The 21,253-nt window shown below is 43.3% G+C and overlaps 1 protein-coding gene across 3 annotated transcripts in view; it reads right to left on the bottom strand.

Annotated features, from left to right (window-relative positions):
- Nucleotides 1–21,253, bottom strand: part of DDX17 (DEAD-box helicase 17) — a 24,663-nt gene extending 3,410 nt beyond the window's left edge. The window contains exons 1-12 of one of the 3 annotated variants that reach the window (XM_025399584.1): nucleotides 21,190–21,253; nucleotides 14,572–14,722; nucleotides 12,565–12,664; nucleotides 11,601–11,734; nucleotides 11,233–11,298; nucleotides 8,529–8,670; nucleotides 7,929–8,089; nucleotides 7,673–7,845; nucleotides 7,046–7,156; nucleotides 6,735–6,796; nucleotides 5,085–5,144; nucleotides 919–1,155 (exon numbers count right to left, since the gene is read on the bottom strand). In XM_025399584.1, coding sequence (XP_025255369.1) covers nucleotides 919–1,155; nucleotides 5,085–5,144; nucleotides 6,735–6,796; nucleotides 7,046–7,156; nucleotides 7,673–7,845; nucleotides 7,929–8,089; nucleotides 8,529–8,670; nucleotides 11,233–11,298; nucleotides 11,601–11,734; nucleotides 12,565–12,664; nucleotides 14,572–14,722; nucleotides 21,190–21,215 — 1,423 coding nt within the window. In that variant the 5' untranslated portion in view covers nucleotides 21,216–21,253. Of the gene's footprint in view, nucleotides 1–912; nucleotides 1,156–5,084; nucleotides 5,145–6,734; nucleotides 6,797–7,045; nucleotides 7,157–7,672; nucleotides 7,846–7,928; nucleotides 8,090–8,528; nucleotides 8,671–11,232; nucleotides 11,299–11,600; nucleotides 11,735–12,564; nucleotides 12,665–14,571; nucleotides 14,723–19,538; nucleotides 19,929–21,189 lie in introns of those variants that run through there. The other 2 variants (XM_025399582.1, XM_025399583.1) reach the window with 2 other exon arrangements.

The raw sequence follows: 21,253 nt of genomic DNA, 5'->3' as shown, positions 1-21,253 counted from the left end.
TGGAAAACTGTAAACCTAATATACTACTAAGCATTTTTGAAAGTATTAAAAAAAAGCAACCATGACCGGGGGCACACTGGCTCACTCTTGTAATCCCAGCACTTTGGGAGACTGAGACAGGAGGGTCACTTGAGGTCAGTACTCTACAAAAAATACAAAAATTAGCTGGGCATGGTGGCACACGCCTGCAATACCAGCTACTTAGGAGGCTGAGGCAGGAGAATCGCTTGAACCCAGGAGGCAAAGGTTGAAGTGACCCGAGATCGTGCCACTGCACTCCAGTCTGGGAGACACAGAGACTCTGTCTCTGCCCCCGCCCTGCCAAAGCAACCACATTAAAACTCAGACTAGTCTCAGCTGGGTGTGGTGGCTCACTCCTGCAATCTCAGCACTTTGGGAGGCCGAGACAGGTGGATCATCTGAGGTCAGGAGTTTGAGGCCAGCCTGGCCAACATGGTGAAACCCCATCTCTACTAAAAAGACAAAAATTAGCCGGGTGTGGTGGCAGGCGCCTGTAATCCCAGCTACTTGGGAGGCTGAGGCAGGAGAATCACTTGAACCTGGGAGGCGGAGGCTGCAGTGAGCCGAGATCGCACCATTGCACTTTAGCCTGGGTGACAGAGCAAGACTCCGTCTCAAAGAAACAGCAACGACAAAAAACAAAACACAACAACAAAAAAAAAGACCAGTCTCTAAGGAAAAAAAAATTCACAATTTAGCTTAACTGATAGAACTATCACAACAAACTTCACATTTTCTTAGTTGAAAAAGGTTATAAAAAGCATTAGGCAGTGTCCTTTGTTATGAAGCAACACACTTAAAGCCTTCGCATGGTTAAAAACAGCAACTAAAACAAGGCACAGTAAGCATAAAGGGATACCTTGGCAGTACCTGGAAAACTCCAGGACTTACCCTTACCCCCGCCTCCGCCGCCGCCTCTGTGGTCCACAAGCTGCATCAGTTTTGGATTGATAGCCTGATTGGCCTCTTCCAGCACTTTGATAAGCTCTCTGGCCTGTTTTAGGTTCCCTGGGGTGAAGAAGGTATAGGCGGTACCCTTGTTGGTGCTACGGGCTGTTCGGCCAATACGGTGCACATAATCCTCTGAGCTGTTTGGATAGTCATAGTTGATCACAAACTTGACATCTTCCACATCTTCCACGTCAATGATGAGTCAGTGTGTAGGTTGATGTGGCAGGGAAAGAGAAGGTAAAGGACATGCCAACAACAGGTGGGAAGCACGAATGCAGATGACAGCAAGAGGAAAGAAGGTGAAGTTAGTAACCACTCTGAACAGAAACAAAAAAAGACTCATCCCAACAGAGTAAAAGAGGATTACTGATTCCTAGGACATGCATGGGAAGTAGCATCTTTATTGGCTGTAGAATCCTAAGGGAATCCCATCCAAACATCCAAACTCCTGCCTCTGCTACATTTTACCAATATACTGACAGGAGTTACACCAAGATTGGTCTTCAGACACAAATTCCAATACTATCCTTTACAAAACTGGAATGTAGAATAAAGTGGTAAACCACTGTTAAGTTACAAGGCCTAATCACTTCTACTCTGTTGGGAGAAGCCTGGCAAAATCTACCAACAACATAACAAACTTACCTTTAAACCAGTCACAGAGCAAAGTAAAAAAAGGAGCTTCATATATTTTATTACTACAATTTAAAGGAAACTTAATCAAAACATTTAACTTGCTTTTTTGCTCTTATATTTTTAAGAAACTGAGTAGAGTCAAAGCTGTTAAGTACACACCTATTTTCCTTTGCAGAAACATCCAGATTATCTATCCCCTTTCAATTACAAGAGCACATTACACTAAAATTTTACTGTACTACCAAGCCCAGCTTCTGCCAAAATGAGGATATTTTTGCTCAACTCAAGGTTATTTCAACTCAGGACTTGTTTCAATTATCAATGATTGTCTACGTGACCTGGGAAATTAAATTAATAGCCAAAGAATGTGGGAAAACCATGAAACCTTGAGACACAAGTTTAGTATTCTCTCCACTGCTGGGAATTGGGCTGAATAACCTCCTAAGGCTTAAAATGTAAATGTTAGTGTAATGCTTTCAGCTGAATGTATATTTTTACCTAAACAAACAATTTTAAGAATATAACAAAGAATCCTACTGTTTTGTGGAAAAAAATCTGCATTTTACAAAGAATATTCAGAAAATATCCTAGATAAAACACAGATTTTTGTGATATAAATAATTAAAAAACATTCTCTGTTTGTTACCAGACCGATGCACACTCCCTCCTCCTTTGGGAAACCGCTGCAGCCGATCCCGTCTCTTTGCCTTTTATTTTTGGCGGCCTCCTTTCGAAAACTCCGCCTTCTGACACGGGACCACTGGAGCGCGGGGAGCATGCATCAAGGGTCCGTGGCAGTGAGAAGTCCCCACACACGCTCGCTCTGTGAACTGGCTTAGATGCTTCTCTGTAGCCCCATTTGGTTGCCAAGCGCCGGAGAACCTGGGTTCGGGTAAAAATTTCAGGTCCTCCAACGCCTCCCCCAAGGATAATTGGGGTGATTGTAGAAAAAAATAATTAATAAAAAAAATGTAAGTTACATCCAAAGGGTCAGACTGCATCTATTGCCCAGACTGGATTAATTTCAAGGGAGAAAGGGGAGATTAAAAAAAAAAAAATTAGCTGTTGTTACAGGGCTTGTGAAGAAGGGGCATTATGTCTGTTTCTTATTACAATAAAGGCTCCTCGGTCTTTACTGACCCCTAAAGTCCTGAATCACACCAGAAAGACGAGAAGGCACTTATCACAGGGGGCAGCTTGAGTCTCCGGCTAGGGTCGTTGACGCAACAAAGGAAAAAAGAATTTACGGGGCCAGGGTGGATGTAAGACAGGGGGGTGGGGAATTCTACTCCATGGTATCTTCAGAGCTAAGATAATGCTCCTTATGCAATCCCACTGCATATGACCATGGCAGCAGAACAAGTTCAATTACTACACTGGATGCGTAAGTGTGCTTTCCTAGCAGAAAGCACCAGGGGCTGGAGTCAACAGTTCACATGCTAATACCTGGAAGTATTTCTGGGGGTGTTCAATAGAGGGCAGACATGATGCAAAGTTCTTCATACTAGAAAGGTGTCCTGTGTGTGCACACACAGCTGGATGGGGGCACATATGAGCAAGCGTAGAATTTGGTTTTCTCCAGTCAAGTCTACCCTGATGTTATCTGTGCACTGCCACAATATTATCTTGCTGCCTTTCTAGATGATGCTGTAGCAGGGTAAGAAATCGAAAGTTAATGTTTTGGCCAGCTGACTGGGATAGGAACTTTTTGTTTGAAAGGCCCTATGACATGGCCTGAATCTCCAATCACTAATTAGGAGGGACTAAGTCTAGCCAAGAGGCTCATCTAGAGCTGCTTCCGGCCAATGTAGATTTGTCTCGGCCATGTATTGAGTGATCTGCAGCTGATATCAAAGCTTCTGTTAAAAAACAAAACAAAATAAATTCAATACTTTTAGTTTAACAGTGTGTAGTTTAAACACAAAAAAGGAAAAATAAAAAATATCCCAGTGGAAAGGGAAGTGGGAGCCTAACGATGACTATTATAAAATTATGGGAATCAAAGAACTTACCTGAAGGGAACATTTAAGAGACCATCGCTTGACAGGAAGTGAAAAAAGGCCTGGTGACTCAGCTGAAAATTGCACCCCTGTCTATGAGGTAGAAGCCTTCACTTTCCAGGATCTTGTAGGACATTGGTCAGAATTCTGCCATTTTGGTGGGTTTTCTCCCTCTTTTGATTTTTTACAAGGCAGCAAACAAAGGGGCCCAAAACAAGCACTGATGTTGAGTAACAAGAAACAGACTCGGGTACCTTCCCTCTCCCCTCACTTGGATGAGTGGGGGTGGGATGAAGAGTCTAAGTTATTCTAATGGTAGCCAATTAATTTGGTTTAGAAATGCAAGGGGACGTAGAGCAAATATTTTTAATTGTCTAGGCAAGATGCACAAAGAAGCTACCAGCACATAGCAAGCCTGTTTAAAAACCAACCATTACTGAAAGCTTTATGTAAACTGCTTTCAGGCCTCCGCCTCCTCTCCCAACAGGCCCAAGTTCTAATGGCACAGATCCAGACATGACCTCAGAGGGCAGAGGGGCAGAGAGAACTTTCCATCATGGCTGCAGGTCACCACCTCTGAAGGAGGGAATGATGAGTGCAATGCATAAAAAGGCTTCATTACGTTTGTATTCCAGTCTGAATACCTGTTCTCTTTATATTAAATAGTATAAGGGAATAATACGGTACTTCTCACCTTACTGGGCAAATTAAATACTTGTCAATGATTTAAGGATTTCCTTGTAATACAGATAATCTTTTTTTAAAATATAAAAGTTCTGAGTTAGACCTGTTTAGCTCAGAATAGTGGGCTAAACTACCATAAAATTCTCTGTATATCTTAAATGGTAATGGGTCAAAAACTCCAGAAAACCATCGGTTGGATAACACACCTATAGATAAGCGTATGGGTAGGAGGAGGGGATAGCCAAGTGCCCATGATAATTTGACGTCAGTAAATTAAACTGGGCAATACAAATTTGATTGCTATTCTGATACTGCATTAGACTTATAACATTCCATCTAATAAGCATTCATAAAACTGGACCTCTGTATATATCTAACTTAGACAGGGATAGGGAAAAGAATAACTGAAGAAACTAGCTTACAATAGCTAGCTTTCGTCAGGCTTATTCTATCCAGCCAGAAAACACCACCAGAGAGAAGTTGAGCCATTCAACTGACTGCCTCCTCTCCCTGTTTGTATAGTCATGCCTAGGCCTTGCTGCAGACCAAAGCCTGTTTGTTAGGAGCAGGAAGAGAATTTGAAAATAAAAGGGGGGTGGGGGAAACCAAGGTTTTAAAAAAATTGTGGGGGGCGGGGAACGGGGAGAATCACGCTTTGTATTCTTTTCTTTCAAATATTTATCTAACCACATGTGTATACAACTTTCTAAACTTGAAGTTTGAATTTGAAATGACAAATCTTTAAACCAAAAGATACATATACCATTGACAGAGACGCCTATCTATACAAACCTAGCCCACGGGAGGCTACATCTGTAGCAATAAGGATGGGTGCCTTTCCAGAACGGAACTCTGTAAAAACAAACAATAATCATCATCAAATAAGCATTCCTATCTATCTGATCTGTTTACATCATCATGTTAAAATTTCAAATAATGGTGTCAGAAAATCCCAGGCTCTTATAATGACAGACAGTTATTCTTTTGAAAACCTTTATCACACTCATCTTCAGCAGTACAATAGTCACCTCTACTAATAACGAAATACTGTTAAGATAGTGTGGCAATTTGTTACATAATTAATATGAGCTACATTTTTTCCCCTTGAAGTTATTTCCCAAATGAGACACAATCAAAAGCTGGGGTTTGGTAGGAAACAAGTTTAAAAGATACGAAATGAAAAGAACTGAATTTCCCCCCAAGAGGTATGCATATTATTTATTTTTCTCTCTTTTTTTTTTGAGATGGAGTTTCGCTCTTATTGCCGAGGCTGGAGTGCAGTGGCGCAATCTCGGCTCACAGCAACCTCCGCCTCCCGGGTTCAAGCGATTCTCCTGCCTCAGCCTCCCAAGCAGCTGGGATTACAGGCATGTGCCACCACACCAGGGTAATTTTGTATTTTAGTAGAGATGGGGTTTCTCCCTGTTGGTCAGGCTGGTCTCAAACTCTCAACCTCAGGTGATTCGCCCACCTCAGCCTCCCAAACTGCTGGGATTACAGGCGTGAACCACCGCGCCCGGCTGCATATTATTTCTTAAGTAAGATATGGCCTCTTCCATTTCTCAATGGCTTCCCTTAAGAGTAGTCCTGAAAAAAAGGACTGAAAGGAAATATGCTAAAATATGACTCAATAATTAAGAAGCATTTTTAAAAAATATTTCACTAACAGTTTAATTCTCCCCAAATGGTAGTTATATTTTTACAATCAGAAGAAAAAAATTGAAGACTTTATTAATAAAGGGAGGGTGGTGAAAGTTGTGACAAAGTTGAAAGAGCCAGCATCATGGACCATGAGCACATACTAAAAGTGCCCTCAGTAATTCAATTAACTATACAGCAGGGGCAACACAAACTGGCCTTTGGGCCACATCTGGCACAACACCCACTTTTGCAAATAAATATTGTTGGAACACAGCCACGTTATCTCTGAGACATGGTCCCACTCTGTTACCCAGGCTGGAGTACAGTGGCACGATTTTGGCTCACTCCAACCTTTGTCTCCTAGACTCAAGCAATCCTCCCACCTCAATCTCCGGAGTAGCTGGGGTTACAGGCGTGCACCACCAAGCTTGGCTAAGTTTTGTTTTGCCTTTTTTTTTTTTTTTTTTTTTAGAGACAGTACTTCACTATGTTGCCCAGACTGGTCTTGAACTCCTGGGCTCAGGTGATCCATGCACCTCGGCCTCCCAAAGTGTTGGGATTATAGGCAGGAGCCGCCAACAGTGCCCAGTCTAGGCCATTTCTTTACATATTATCTATGGCCTACAGCTTTTGTCCTAAAACAGCAGCGCTGAGTGGCTATAACAGAGACCACCATTTGGTTTACAAAGCCAAGCATACTTACTATCTGGCCCTTTACAGAAAGTTTGCCTATCCCTGAAATAGAGCATGGACATTCACTTATGGTGGGAAAAAAAATCAACAAAAAATGCTTAAACTTACCATTAAGTACCCAATCTCTTTCTGGTTGACTCTTGTCTCCATGGATACACATAGCTGGCCAACTATCAGAAGAATAACAACCAATATTTAAAAAATATTTTAAAATGGGGAAAATCAAACTTTGAAGCCAAATGCTATAATGTAATTTTTGTAAGGTTTGCCAGGCTTCATGAATAGATGACTGTGCTCATTAAAAGAGCAAACTGCATGGATAGGCATTATTGAAATATTACACAGCATTTGGAATACCAATTTAGAAATTTCCAGTTAACTATAAAACCAGAGGTTAACTGCCTTGGTGCTATACTCACCCATCTCTGCGCATCCTTCGAGTCAGATCATCACAGCGTCTCTTTGTCTCCACAAATATTATTGTTTTGTTTTCCTTTTCAGCCATTATTTCTTCCATTAGTTGGATCAATCTGAAAACAAGACCAACAATGCAGTCATCACACAGAAAGTATCTATTATGTGGAAGATTATGTCTACAATATCAACTCCCAAAGCTATAGTACTTTCTTTGCACATTACGTTTTTAAAATTTTAAACATTAATATAGAGTCCTGAGTCAGGTTCTGCTATGTGCTCAAGAAATACTAATTCATACCACTCATACCATCCTCACAGCAAGTCTCAAGTGAGTGGTATTATTCCCATGTCCCAGATGAAGAAACTGCGGCACCAAGACATAAAATTGTGCAAAATTATACAGCTGGTAATCAGCAGAGCTGAGATTCAAACTCAAGAATTCAGAATCTTTGCATTTAACCATAATGCTCTGACAAATGACATAAAGATGGATTATCAGAAAGTTAGCAATGCTTTTAATGCTTTCAGGCCTCAAAATATACTGGTTTCTGTAATACTGATTTTGGAGGGTTATTAATAGAAAAGGTTTATTGGTATTATCAAATCAGAGAGTAAAATCTCTTTCATACTTGTGGTCTTTTTCACTTTCCATGCAGACATCCACTATCTGGAGGATGTTGTGGTTGGCACTCAACTCCAGATTGCCTACGTTGATCTGGGTGTAATCACGAAGGAAATCCTCTGCAAGCTGTCTTACTTCTTTTGGCCAGGTTGCGCTCCACATCAACGTCTGCCTATCAGGCTATCAAAAAAGGAAAGGCTTTCTTTCAGGCTAAGGAGCTTGGACAAATGGCATAAAGACTGCTTATTATTAGTTTTACGCACCCTGATTTGGTCAACAATTTTACGGATCTGGGGTTCAAATCCCATATCAAGCATTCTGTCAGCTTCATCCAACACAAGGTAAGTACATCGGCGAAGATTTGTCTTTCCTGACTCCAGGAAATCTATCAGACGTCCAGGAGTGGCTATGCAGATCTCAACACCTGTAAAACAAAACCAATGATCCAGCAAATCAGCTAGGTGCAGTGCTCACACCTGTATTCCAGCACTTTGGGAAGTGGAGGCGGGAAGACAGCTTGAGGCCGGGAGTTCACAACCAGCCTGGTCAACATAGCAAGACCCCGACTCTACAAAAACGCAGCAGCACCAGCCCTGGTGGCTGTACTCAATGCTGCAGAGAAGCTAAATTTTAACAAAGTACCTGCAAAAGCATGATGTCGGGATTTATGTACAATCACCAATCCTCACAAAGTTTCCAGTCATGTTGAACTTTCTCTCTCAAAATAGTTATTTTGGTCACATGTGAGAATTTCTAAGCTGCTGAAATTCTCAGTTTTTCACAAGAACCCACTTTTTTCTCCAATTTCATCCACAGGAATTGGTAAAGATAAACAATTCTTTTACACGATATTATTTTATTACCTCTTTCCAAGTCTCGAATCTGGGGACCTTTAGGAGCACCTCCATAAATACAAGTACTCTTCAATCTAGAACATTTGCCATAGTCATCAGCCACCTGCTGTACTTGCTGGGCAAGCTCTCTGGTAGGAGCCAGAACTAGACACTGAAATCAACAAAAAGACATTTGAAACCCCACCCAAGGTTTAAAAACAAACAAAAAAACCAAAAATCTTTGTTGTCTAATCTAGTACATTAAAAGTGATGGGGTGAAGATCAGAAGGAGGGAATATTAGTACAATGGAATGTAGAAGAAATTATTAGAACTTCATATTTAGCATTTGGAATGATACTGGTATCCTCGTCACTTTTACTATGACACGTTATCAAATCATTATAGTTTATATGTACTATTTAAGTGCGTATACAGATTGTATTACCTGATTTTAAGTATACCATTCTCATTTACAGGTTGAGCATCCTAAACCCGAAAAACCAAAATGTTCCAGCATTACTTTGAGAATCATATTGGTCCTCAAAATTTGGATTTGTTTTGTTTTGTCTCACTCTATTGCCCAGGCTGGAGGGCAGTGGTGCAATGTCAACTCATTGTAACCTCTGCCTCCTGGGTTCAAATGATTCTCCTGCGCCTCAGTCTCCTGAGTAGCTGGGACTGAAGGCATGTGCCACCACGCCCAGCTAATTATTGTATTTTTGTAGAGATGGGGTTTCCCCATGTTGGCCAGGCTAGTCTCGAATTCCTGACCTCACGTGATCTGCCCACTTTGGCCTCCCAAAGTGCTGGGATTACAGGTGTGAGCCATCGTGCCTGGCCTAAAATTTGAAATTTTGGATGGTAAACCTGACTTAAACTAGAAGTCACAAAACTGGCAGAAGGACACATTCCTGACCTCTAGTTTAAGCACTTCACCAGGTAGATAAGGCAAAAACAATGAAAATTTACATGTAATCTGACAAAACTGTGTACAATCTGGCCAAATAATACAAAAATCAAGGTATCATATACCAAATTATGAAACTTGCTTTGTATACTGATCCATTAGATATTAATTAATAATGCTGTGAGGCATATACTACGTATTATATAAAGTACTGCATTATTTCTTTTTGCGAATATCTTTTTTTTTTTTTTTTGAGACGGAGTCTCACTCTGTCTCCCAGGCTGGAGTGCTGTGGCCGGATCTCAGCTCACTGCAAGCTCCGCCTCCCGGGTTTACGCCATTCTCCTGCCTCAGCCTCCCGAGTAGCTGGGACTACAGGCGCCCGCCACCTCGCCCGGCTAGTTTTTTTTTTTTTTTTTGGATTTTTTAGTAGAGACGGGGTTTCACCGTGTTAGCCAGGATGGTCTCGATCTCCTGACCTCATGATCCACCCGTCTCGGCCTCCCAAAGTGCTGGGATTACAGGCTTGAGCCACCGCGCCCGGCCCTTTTTGCGAATATCTTGAGACATACTGTACATGTTCATAAATACATACGACAAATGCAAGCTTAATTCTTAAAGTTAAAAAGTAGGCCGGGCGTGGTGGCTCACACCTGTAATCCCATTATTTTGGAAGGCCGAGGCAGGATCACCTGAAGTCAGGAGTTCGAGACCAGTATGGCCAACATGGTGAAACCCCGTCTCTACTAAAAAAACAAAAATTATCCGCGTGTGGTGGCACATGCCTGTAATCCCAGCTACTTGGGAAGCTGAGACAGGATAATCGCTTGAACCTGGGAGGCAGAGGTTGCAATGAGCTGAGATTGTGCCAACAATGTACTCCAGCGTGGGCAACCAAGAGCAAAACTCCGTCTCAAAAGAAAGAAAAAAAAAAGTACACATTCAATGCCAGGCGTGGTGGCTCCCAGCACCCTGGGGAGGCCAAGGCGGGTAGATCACCTGAAGTCAACAGTTCCAGACCAGCCTGGCCAACATGGCAAAACCCTATCTCTACTAAAAATACAAACATTAGCCGGGCGTGGTGGTGTACACTGTAATCCCAGCTACTCAGGAGGCTGAGGCAGGAGAATGGCTTAAACCTGGGAGGCGGAGGTTGCAGTGAGCTGAGATCTTGCCACTGTACTCCAGCCTGGGCTACAGAGTGAGACTATGTCGCCCCAGGAAAAAAAAAAAAAAAAAAGGCTGGATGCAGTGGCTCATGCCTGTAATTCCAGCAATTTGGGAGGCTGAGGTAGGCTGATCACCTGAGGTCAGGAGTTTGAGACCAGCCTGACCAACACGGAGAAACCCATCTCTAGTAAAAATACAAAATTAGCTGGGCATGGTGGCACATGCCAGTAATCCCAGCTACTCAGGAGGCTGAGGCAGGAGAATCGCTTGAACCCAGGAGGTGAAGGTTGCGGTGAGCCAAGATCACGCCATTGCACTCCAACTGGGCAACAAGAGCGAAACTCCAAAAAAACAAACAAACAAACAAACAAACAAAAAAACACCCAGAAAACACTTGACTTTACTGCACAGTAAGTGCCCATATAGCGTGCATAGTTTCTTTAGGAGTAAGACTTTGGTTCAAATGTAAGCTCAGCTATTCAACTGCTGAGTGATCTTGGGTAAGTCATTTAACTGCAAGTAAGATGAGAATGAAACCATTTCCATGTATGGAGGGTGTGGTGAAGAGTACAAATGGATAATGTAAAGCACCATGCCTAAATAGTTGCTAAATTGTAGTTTTTCTTAGAATTACAAAGAAACTGAAACACACTTACGATTGGGCCATCTCCCCTTTCCAAGTATGGCTGGTGGTTAATATGAACAATCGCAGGCAGGAGATACTGTGGAGGAGGGAAAGAATGACAACCTTATACTTACAAGTACAATCTTACTAAGATACTTAATACTATCTTAGTAATTACTGAATTAATGCATAAATAGGAAAGTGAAAAACAGAACTTCACCATTGCCACATACAGCAGGCGATGCAAATTTGAACATAAAATGCTTTCATATATTTAATAACTAAAATAGTACCTACACTATCTGAACAGCATTTCTATGAAGAACTGAGAACGCATGATAATCAGAATAGCAAAATAAGTTACCACAATATCAAGGATCTTCTCTTGCTCATACATACCGCCAACGTCTTCCCAGAGCCAGTCTGAGCAATGCCCACCATATCCCGGCCACTAAGAGCCAACGGAAATCCCTGGCACTGAATTGGAGTTGGTTCTGTAAAGTGCTGATCCATCAACACATCCATTACATATTCTGTAAGAGAATTTTATTTTACACATTTTATTGTGTTTAAGGGCACAAACCAAAAGAGTTTTTAAAAAAACTTTTAAGCTCACTAAAGTAAGATTTACCCAGCTTCATCTCTCCAAAGTGTTTTCTTTATCTACTGGATCTCCACCTAGCTTACCGTAAAGCTGCTCTGGGCCAAGCTAGGTGGCTCACGCTTGTAATCCTAGCACTTTGGGAGGCTGAGGCCAGTGGAGGTCAGGAGTTGACTAGCCTGGTCAACATGGTGAAACCCTGTCTCTACTAAAAATACAAAAATTAGCCAGGAGTGGTGGCGGGCGCTTGTAAACCCAGCTACTCGGGAAGGTGAAGCAGAATCGCATGAACCCAGGAGGCGGAGGAGGCAGTGAGCTGAGATTACGCCACTGCACTTCAAACTGGGTGACAAAGTTGTGACTCCGTTAAAAAAAAAAAAAAAAAAAAAAAAAAGCTGCTATAATAGTCTACCTCTCTCAGAAATTTGAAAAACTGTTACCCTAAAGCATCTAACAGGACATGGGAACATGGTAGTCATTTATTGTTTACCAAATTCACATTATGTCCAGCTAGAAAGCAATTTCATTCTGCTGTTTTCTAAAAGGCAGAGGGCAAAACCCTAGAAAAAGATAAAAACCTTAAAAAAAAAAATTCTCAGTCTAAATACAAGAACAAAAGAACTGATGACCATAAAACCATAAAAACAATCTCTTGTCCTTTCAACAGAACCCCAAGCCTGGCTCAAAGAGTTTAACCTAATACCCATGTCTCCCATTCAACCCAATTTAACAAATTAAGGCTCTAGACTTAAGAATACTTACGTGGGAAGTTAGCATGATGGAAGGCAAACACGGGTTTAGGACAAACATCTCCCCCTCTCACTGTAATCTCTTTCTTTCGGCGTAGCTCATCAACCTCATACTACGGAAAAAAAATTAAATAACACAAGTTAGTAAACTAGTTACTCTAAACATTCAGAATTTATGTTCCAAGCTAGCTGAGCAATTATCCAGTCCACAGCTACGATGGCAAATGTTTAATAGTTTACATGGTACTTTCATGTGTATCACTTTAATTTTGCAAGTTAATTAACGATGTAGGTGATTAAGAGTTCCACTTTCTTTTTTTTTTGAGACGGAGTCTGGCACTGCCCCCCAGGCTGGAGTGCAGTGGCGCAATCTCGGCTCATTGCAAGCTCCACCTCCTGGGTTCACGCCATTCTCCTGCCTCAGCCTCCCGAGTAGCTGGGACTACAGGCGCCCGCCACCACGCCTGGCTAATTTTTTGTATTTTTAGTAGAGACAGGGTTTCACCGTGGTCTCGATCTCCTGACCTTGTGATCCGCCCGCCTCGGCCTCCCAAAGTGCTGGGATTACAGGCGTGAGCCACCGCGCCCGGCCAAGAGTTCCACTTTCTACAGGAGAAAACAGATAAGTAACTTGCCCAAGGTCAGAACGAGGAGGAAAAAAGTGGAACTTGGACCCAAGTACTCTTTCCATTACACTTTCTTCTGAAAGAGTAACCATTTCATGTGTAGAGTCCAAAAAACAATGATAATGAGGTACAAGAATAGACAATATTGGCTGGGCACGGTGGCTCCCACCTATAATCCCAGCACTTTGGGAGGCTGAGGTGGGTGGATCACTTGAGGTCAGGAGTTTGAGACCAGCCTGGCCAACATGGTGAAACCCCGCCTATACTGAAAAAAACAAAAAAATAAAAATAAAATTAGACAGGCGTGGTGGCACGTGTCTGTAATCCCAGCTACTCGGGAGGCTAAGGCAGGGGAATTGCTTGAACCTGGGAGGCAGAGGTTGCAGCAATCCAAGATCACGCCACAGCACTCTAGCCTGTGGAACACAGCGAGACTTCATCTCAGAAAAAAAAAAGACAAGGCCAATATATGATATTTTTCACTAGCAGATGAAAAGACATGACCTAACATACAATAGTTTCAATCATATATAATAAACAGATTAGTAAGCATTATCAACAAATGAGAACAAATTCAATGCATATTGAAACTGGTCCCCTTTTATGAGTATTGGGGTCTTAGTTAAGAATGTAAGAAAGGCCGGGCGCAGTGGCTCACACCTGTAATCCCAGCACTTTGGGAGGTGGAGGTGGGTGGATCACTAGGTGATCGTGAGATGGAGACCAGTCTGACCAATATGGTGAAACCCTGTCTCTCGCACTCCAGCCTGGGTGACAGAGCAAGATTCTGTCTCCAAAAAAAAAAAAAGAAAAAAAAAAAAAGGCTGGGCGTGTGTAATCCCAACACTTTGAGAGGCCATGGCAGGTTAATTGCCTGAGGTCCAAGGTCTGGAGTTCAAGACCAGCCTGCCCAACATAGTGAAACTCCGTCTCTACTAAAACTACAAACAGTTAGCCAGGCATGGTGGCGGGTGCCTGTAATCCCAGCTACTCGTGAGGCAGCAGGATCGCTTGAACGCACAAGGCTGAGGTTGCAGTGAGCCAAGATCATGCCATTGCAGTCTAGCCTGGGCAACAAGAGTGAAACTGTCTCAAAAAAAAAAAAAAAAAAAAAAATCATCTGGGTGCAGTGGCTCATGCCTGTAATCCCAGCACTTTGAAAAGCTGAGGCGGGTAGTTTGCTTGAGATAGGGAGTTCGACACCAGCCTGGGGAACATGGCAAAACCCAGTCTCTACAAAAAGGAAAAAAAAAAATTAACCAAGTTTTTTGTAAGAAAAATACCACCACACTGGAATAAAATGTAAAACAGCAACAGTAGCGTATGAATGAACTCTAACCAATGTATCTACTTGGTTCAATAATCTGTACATTAAAATACACATGTAAGCTTACTGGTGTCAGTCTTGCTACTTCCGGATGTTCCACATAAAAATTTTTCTCAAACTTGGGGAGCTCACTCAAATCCCACTTTTTTTTACGCAAACGCTCCCCAGGATTACCAAATTTCTTCGGGGGAAGGCCACCACCACCTCTTGCTCCAAATCTAGGAACAACAGAATTTTTAGTTAGTTCATCAGTATTTTCAAAGCAATGTATATCGTACATGCCATAAAAACATTCAAAAAGGATGGAGTTCTAAGGATACTATCAGCCTACCTCCAAAAAGACCATTTTATTTACTCCTATTTAAAGGTATGGAGAACTGTATAAAACTTCCTTTACTACCCAACAATACTGTTTTATGAGTATGTCTACAATAGGTGAAAAATTAAAAACTCCTTTATTGAGAGAAATACATCCTAGGGATTACAATCACAGATTCTGGATCCAGACATGGTTCTGAGTTTTGATTCTGCCACTTACTGTGTAATTTGAAGCTAATTATTTAACTTCTACACACCTTAGTTTCCTATGCAAAGCAGAAATAATACCACCTATTTCAGAGGCTGCTGAGAAAATGACCTAATAATGTGCAATGTGCTATAAAACTATCTGGCATACCCAGCACCCAGTACAATTTAGCATCATTTCATTCAACAAATAGTTATTAGGTACCAAGTTATTAGGAACCAAGTATGTATCAGTTTACTGTTTTAAGTGGTGCTGTGCTGGAGTTACTAAATAAAACAGAAACAAGTCTCTGCTCTTGGGTAACAGACATGCAGGCAAAGGATGACATTAGTTTAAGTTTCAATTAAAGGCAAGATTGTGGACAAGCAGGAAAATATACTCCAAGCAAGTCCCTCAATCTTACAATAGCTTCTTGGGCCCACTCCTCCGTGTGATAAGCACTCCACTTGTCTGCTAATCTGCAAAGCAAAACTGGGTCCTGGAAAGGACTTGGTAGACTGGTCTTCATATTTAGCTTACGCTAATAAAAGAGCGGAGCCTGCCGGGGTCAGTGGCTCATGCCTGTAATCCCAGCACTCTAGGAGGCGGAGGCCGGCGGATCACTTGAGGTCAGGAACTTGAGATCAGCCTGGCCAACATGGTGAAAACCCATCTCTTACTAAAAACACAAAAAAGTAGCTGGGCGTGGCGGTGCACGCCTGTAATCCCTAGCTACTTGGGAGGCTGAGGCGGGAGAACTGCTGGAACTCGGGAGGTGGAGGTTGCAGTAAGCTGAGATGGCACCACAGCACTCCAGCCTGGTAGACAGAGAGAGGCTCCGTCAAGACAGACAGACAGAAAGACAGGAAAGAAAGGAAGACAGAAAAAGAAAGAAAGAAAGAAAAGAAAAGAAAAAAAGAAAAAACAAAAGAGCTGAACATAGATTTATGACCCTTCCTTCTTTGGTCTCTACTTTTACCTTCTATCTCCTTCTTGTTCCCAAATGCAGGAAAAAAAAAAAACACTAACAAGACTTACTTAAGGCTTTACTTACTTTACTTACTTTTTTGCAGAAAAAAAAACACTAACAAGACTTACTTAAGGCTTTAACACTCAACTAATTACTTAAGATCAACTTCTGGCTTTTTATAAAACTTTCACAACAGACAAGCCCAAGGGGAATACAAATATGACCACTGGCCAAAGCTAAAATTTAAGAAATCACAAGCTACTTTTCCTAGAAGAATCTTAACACTAAGATGGCCTTCATTTTCCCTATTTCTTTCTTGTGAAGTACAGGTCTTCAGCATACACAAACTGTATAGCCATTTCTTCACTCAGTTTCTTTACTCCGTGTAAAATATTGTACTGAATTTAGTTTCCTTTTCCCACTCTAACCCACTTGTAACTTCATCTTATATAAAGTTCCACTTTATCATTGATAGGCAAGTAGGTGTATTACTCTACAGGGCCTCATTTCCTGAAATTCAAAGCCTTTAGAAGTCTGGTTTAACCAGCTAGACATTCCTCTAAAAACACACGTAACAAAAATTAATGGCAGGAGATTTTATTGGGATCACTGGATACCTACACTCAACAGGCAGAACTTGGCTAATTCCATTTATACCACTAATGAGTAAGACAAATTAAGAATCAGAACAGGAAGAGCACACAGCACAGGGATACACGTGTCAGGGACATCTTTAATATGATCCTCAGCTTAAGGCTCATTACTGAACAGACCAAAAGGCCACCTCAATTGCCACTCCCAACATACTTGCAAATGAAGCAGATAAATAAGGTACTTTTCAAGAGGTAGAAAGTCTTTGGATTATCACTCTTGCAAATTATAAAATACTTCATTGTTACTGCTGCACTGCAATGCTACCCAAACCTTACTGATTTAGGAAAAACTAAAACTTTTGAAAGATTCCTGTTAAGGCTTTAAACTGATTATCATTTATGTATTTTTTTCCCTCTCTCCTTATTTTCCTGGCTATTTATTCAAGACATACTATTCTACACTGAATATATAATTTGAAACATGGGGTTCTTGGAAAATATGCCGTCTTCCATGTTTATAATTAATGCTGACATAATTAATGACCTCAAAATTCAAGAAAACCTTACTTTTGAGCTTATCCATACCATCTTTAAATACGCACATCATACTCTCTGGTACACTATGCTGCTCAAATGTTTTTATCCAGTCAGTAATAAGTTTAATTTGGCTTTGCAAAAAAAAAAATTCACCTTTGAAGATTCATATATTAACATTAAAAACCACATATTAACATTCATATATTAAACATTAAAAACCATCACATGTACAATGCATATCATTTTTGCATCACACACGTGAAACACATGAACTGACCTCACCTATTCCTTTTTCAAAGTAACCACCATTTCAACTGTGTAGCATTCATTTAAGAGTAAAACAGCAATTCAAATAATCAAGAACATTTCTTGGGAAAGGGAGAGTTGTGACAAAGATCTTATGAAAGAAGGCCAGTTCGTTTGAAATTTTTAAAAAATGTCATCTGATACAAAGAGTTACAGTATGGATCAGTAATTCACTTTTTTCCTTTCAAATAACTTATTAAAGCATATATATGGTGAAAGGAAATACTAAACCAAACAGCCATGGTAAAAAAACAGAACACTATTAGTACCTTGTATCCCCTCTATGTGCCTATTTCAAGTTTACAACTTTCATCCTAATAACCACTACCTTGAATTTTGTTAACCATTCCCTTTCCTGTCATATTTGCACATATCCTTAAATGTGTCACCCTACCACAACTTGCTTTTTAACTCAACATGTCTGTGACTTATCCACATTAATCCAAGTTCTTTTGTCTTTTTCACGGCTGATTAAATTGTATTCAATTGCACGAATACCCACAATTTATGGAGACATTTGAGTTGTTTCCAATATCCTGTTAGCAGGAATGCTGGTGTATAAACTTTTCTGTACAAGGATCCTGAGGCACGTGTGCAAGGATTTCTCTAGGCATTAGTCTAGGGTGTAAAGCTTAGGGAGGAATTACTGGGCTGTTTTCAATTTTCCTAGATAATCTTAAATTCTTTTTCTAAGTGGTTGTACTGAAATTCACTTCTAAACTCAGCAATACTGTCAAACACAAGCAAACATTCCATCTCTCGTCCTTTAAACAATGAGATCAAATATTTTCCTTCCTAATAAGGTATAAATCAAAATAATTTTGTAAAAACTGGTAACTGAAGTGCCTGTGACTAGTAAATCCAGTAGTTGTGCATCTGAACCACAAAAGACAAAAACGTTTGGGGAAAGTATGGTTAATAGAGTGCCTACTACAGCGAGACTATTACATCCATTATCTCTTAATTCCTGACAACACACCAAAGTAAAGGCAATTATTATCACCTTCCTCAGAGGAAACAAGCTCACAAAAGTTACGGATCTTGACCAAGGTCACACACACATATAAAGTGGCGTCACATTACTCTTTTTGGAAGCAGGGAGCGGGCGATCGGAGTTTCGCTCTGCTGCCCAGGCTGGAGTGCAGTGGCGCTATCTCCACTCACTGCAACCTCTGCCTCCCGAGTTCAAGCGATTCTCGTGCCTCAGCCTCCCGAGCAGCTGGGATTACAGGCATGCGCCACCAAGCCAGGTTAATTTTGTATTTTCAGTAGAGACAGGGTTTCTCCATGTTGGCCAGGCTGGTCTCGAACTCCCGACCTCTGTTGATCCGCCCGCCTCGGCCTCCCAAGGTGTTGGGATTACGGGCCTGAGGCCTGCGCCCGGCCCACAATACCAAGAACTTTCTAGCGAGGCAGAATAGTTGATGCTGCAGTCCAATTAGAGAAAAAACGCCGGAATATTAAAACTAAATTAACGACCCAAAAAAACATCCTTCCCCCAAACACGGTCATTTAGATGGCAAGCAACTCCATTGCTTTACATCCCAATGCATTTCCTTCGACTTAAAATACGACTGAAGAGGATTAAAACCTATTTTTAAAAATGAGAAGCTGGTCTTTTCGTCTCGTGTCTTAAACAGTGAATTCTGGGGAGAGAACGTCAAGGCTGCCATTTCGTGTAAAGCTTTCCTGGGCTGAAGTCTTCTCTTAGGAAGATCCGTGTTTTTCCAGATGAACGCCGAGGCCTGAAGACATCAAACAGCCCGCTCCAAGCGGCCAGGCCCGAGAGCCGGGACGCCAGGCGAGGCGCCTAAGCCCGGGCCGGGGCTGCTGCGGCCAGGCCGCCCCTCCCGATCCCCCGCGGGGCTGAGACGAGGCCGGGCCGCGCCACGACTGCCTTTCGCAAAGAGAGGCCCAGCGTCGCCAAGCCGCCGCCCTCCTTGGGTCCCGAGTGACCCTGGAGCCGAGGCCCGCGCACGAAACCGCTGTCTGGCCTCGAGTCGCCTCGCCTCCCGGAGTCAGGAGCAGGACTCCCAGGCCCGCAGTCCGCTGGGCCTCCCCAGAAAGCAACTCCCCCACCCCCACCCCCACGCCAGGCCTCTCCTCTCCTCCCCCACCCTTACCCTCCACGGTCACGATCCCGGTCCCGGTCCCCAAAGCCTCCTCCGCGCATGGTCCCAAAAGGATAGAGATCTGGGAGCGGGGCACGGATGGCCGGGCTCGGGAGGGCCTGCGGCTCCGGTCTGGTGACGACCGATGGCGGCGGCGCCTCCGCTGTTGGGGCGGCGGCAGGCGCAGCGCTCTCTCGCTCCGACGCGCTGTCTCCCGTCGCAGACGCCACCGTCGCCGCCTCTCTCGTCGGAGACGGGAGCAAAACACAGAGAATCGGGGCTACAAAGCCGGTGGGCAGGTTTGGCTACGCTCAAACCCGGCAGTGCCGCGGTTTAGGCGTCTCCTTCCTTCCCAGCGACTGCACAAAATGGCGGCCGCAGCTGAGTCGGCTCCAACTTAACGCTACGTACGGCGGAGACGATACGTAAACAGCGTCTCGGAATAGCCCGAGGGCTCCGCGGGGAACTACGGGTATTCTTGGAAGCGCTTTACGTCAGTTGCGACGATCGGCGTATTTTGCGGTCTGTACAAGAAAAACAAAGTACGGAGCGAGCGTAGAGTTCTCGCGCCACCTGAACTAGAACGTGGGGTGCGGTGGGAGGAAGCGCCTCTGGTGCGACGTAACATTCTTTGCGTCGTTAGCCGGCCCGCTGTTGCGAAGATGCGCTGTATGCGTAACGCATTCTGTTTAGAGAATAGAGGATTTTGCCTGATTCCGATCTCGGGACAGACCCCGCGGCCGGCTTGTGGCAGTTGCTTTGCAGAGACAATAACCGTCCTCCATATTGTTATCAAGTTTCAGGGTCTCCTGGTGCCAGAAGTCGGGAGGGTCTTAAGTTCCCTGGCTGGCCTTCCTACATGGGGCCGGCAGCCCTCTCGCCCCGCAGCCCTCGGCCCGCTGAGAATGGCGGCGGGCCCCGGCGCCATTTCCTTTCCGTTGCCTCTTGCTGTTCTGTCTCCGGCAGCCATGATGGATGCGCCCTGTCCCTTTCTTTCGGGAGTTTATGAGGTGGCGATGTCCGCTCCAGGTTAAAGGGTCCTCAGCCACACTTGGTTCACACCGAGGTGCATTTTCTGAACCGTGTATTTTCACCGTCTCTGGCCGAGCACAGCTGTTGCTAATACAGAAACAAAATGTGCTTGGAGGCCGGGCACGGTGGCTCACGCTTGTAATACCAGCACTTTGGGAGGCCGAGGCGGGAGGATCACCTGAGGTCCGGAGTTCGAGACCAGCCTGGCCAAAATGGCACAACCCTGTTTCTACGAAAAATACAAAAATTAGCAGGGCATGGTGGCGGGCGCCTGTAGTCCCAGATACTTGGGAGGCTGAGGCAGGAGAATCGCTTGAACCCGGGAGTCGGAGGTCGCAGTAAGCCGAGATCCTGCCACTGCACTCCAGCCTGGACGACGGGGCGAGACCATGTCTCAAAAAAAAAAAAAAAAAAAAATTGGTTGGAGCCCCAGTGGACTCCGTGGGCACTTTGCTGCCGTTAAACGGCGCTCCTCAGAAGGTCCGGAGAAGACCCCAGCACTCTCGGGAGAACAAGGTTTCAGAGTAATGGTCTTTAGATGCATAAAAAGTGAAAGCTAAGGACAAGTGTTTAACCAGGCTAGCCCACATTCTCCGCTCAATTCTTTCCAGACTGGCTTCCCTCTCCTTACCTGCTTCCTGTCCTCTCAAACTGCATTTTAAAGCCCCGCAAGCTTGGCCAAATGGCGTCACACA

Source organism: Theropithecus gelada, chromosome 10, assembly GCF_003255815.1.
Source record: "Theropithecus gelada isolate Dixy chromosome 10, Tgel_1.0, whole genome shotgun sequence".
NCBI classification, from domain to species: Eukaryota; Metazoa; Chordata; class Mammalia; order Primates; family Cercopithecidae; genus Theropithecus; species Theropithecus gelada.
The sequence above is the reverse complement of the archived record's forward strand: the minus strand, read 5'-3'. Positions and strand labels throughout refer to the sequence as shown.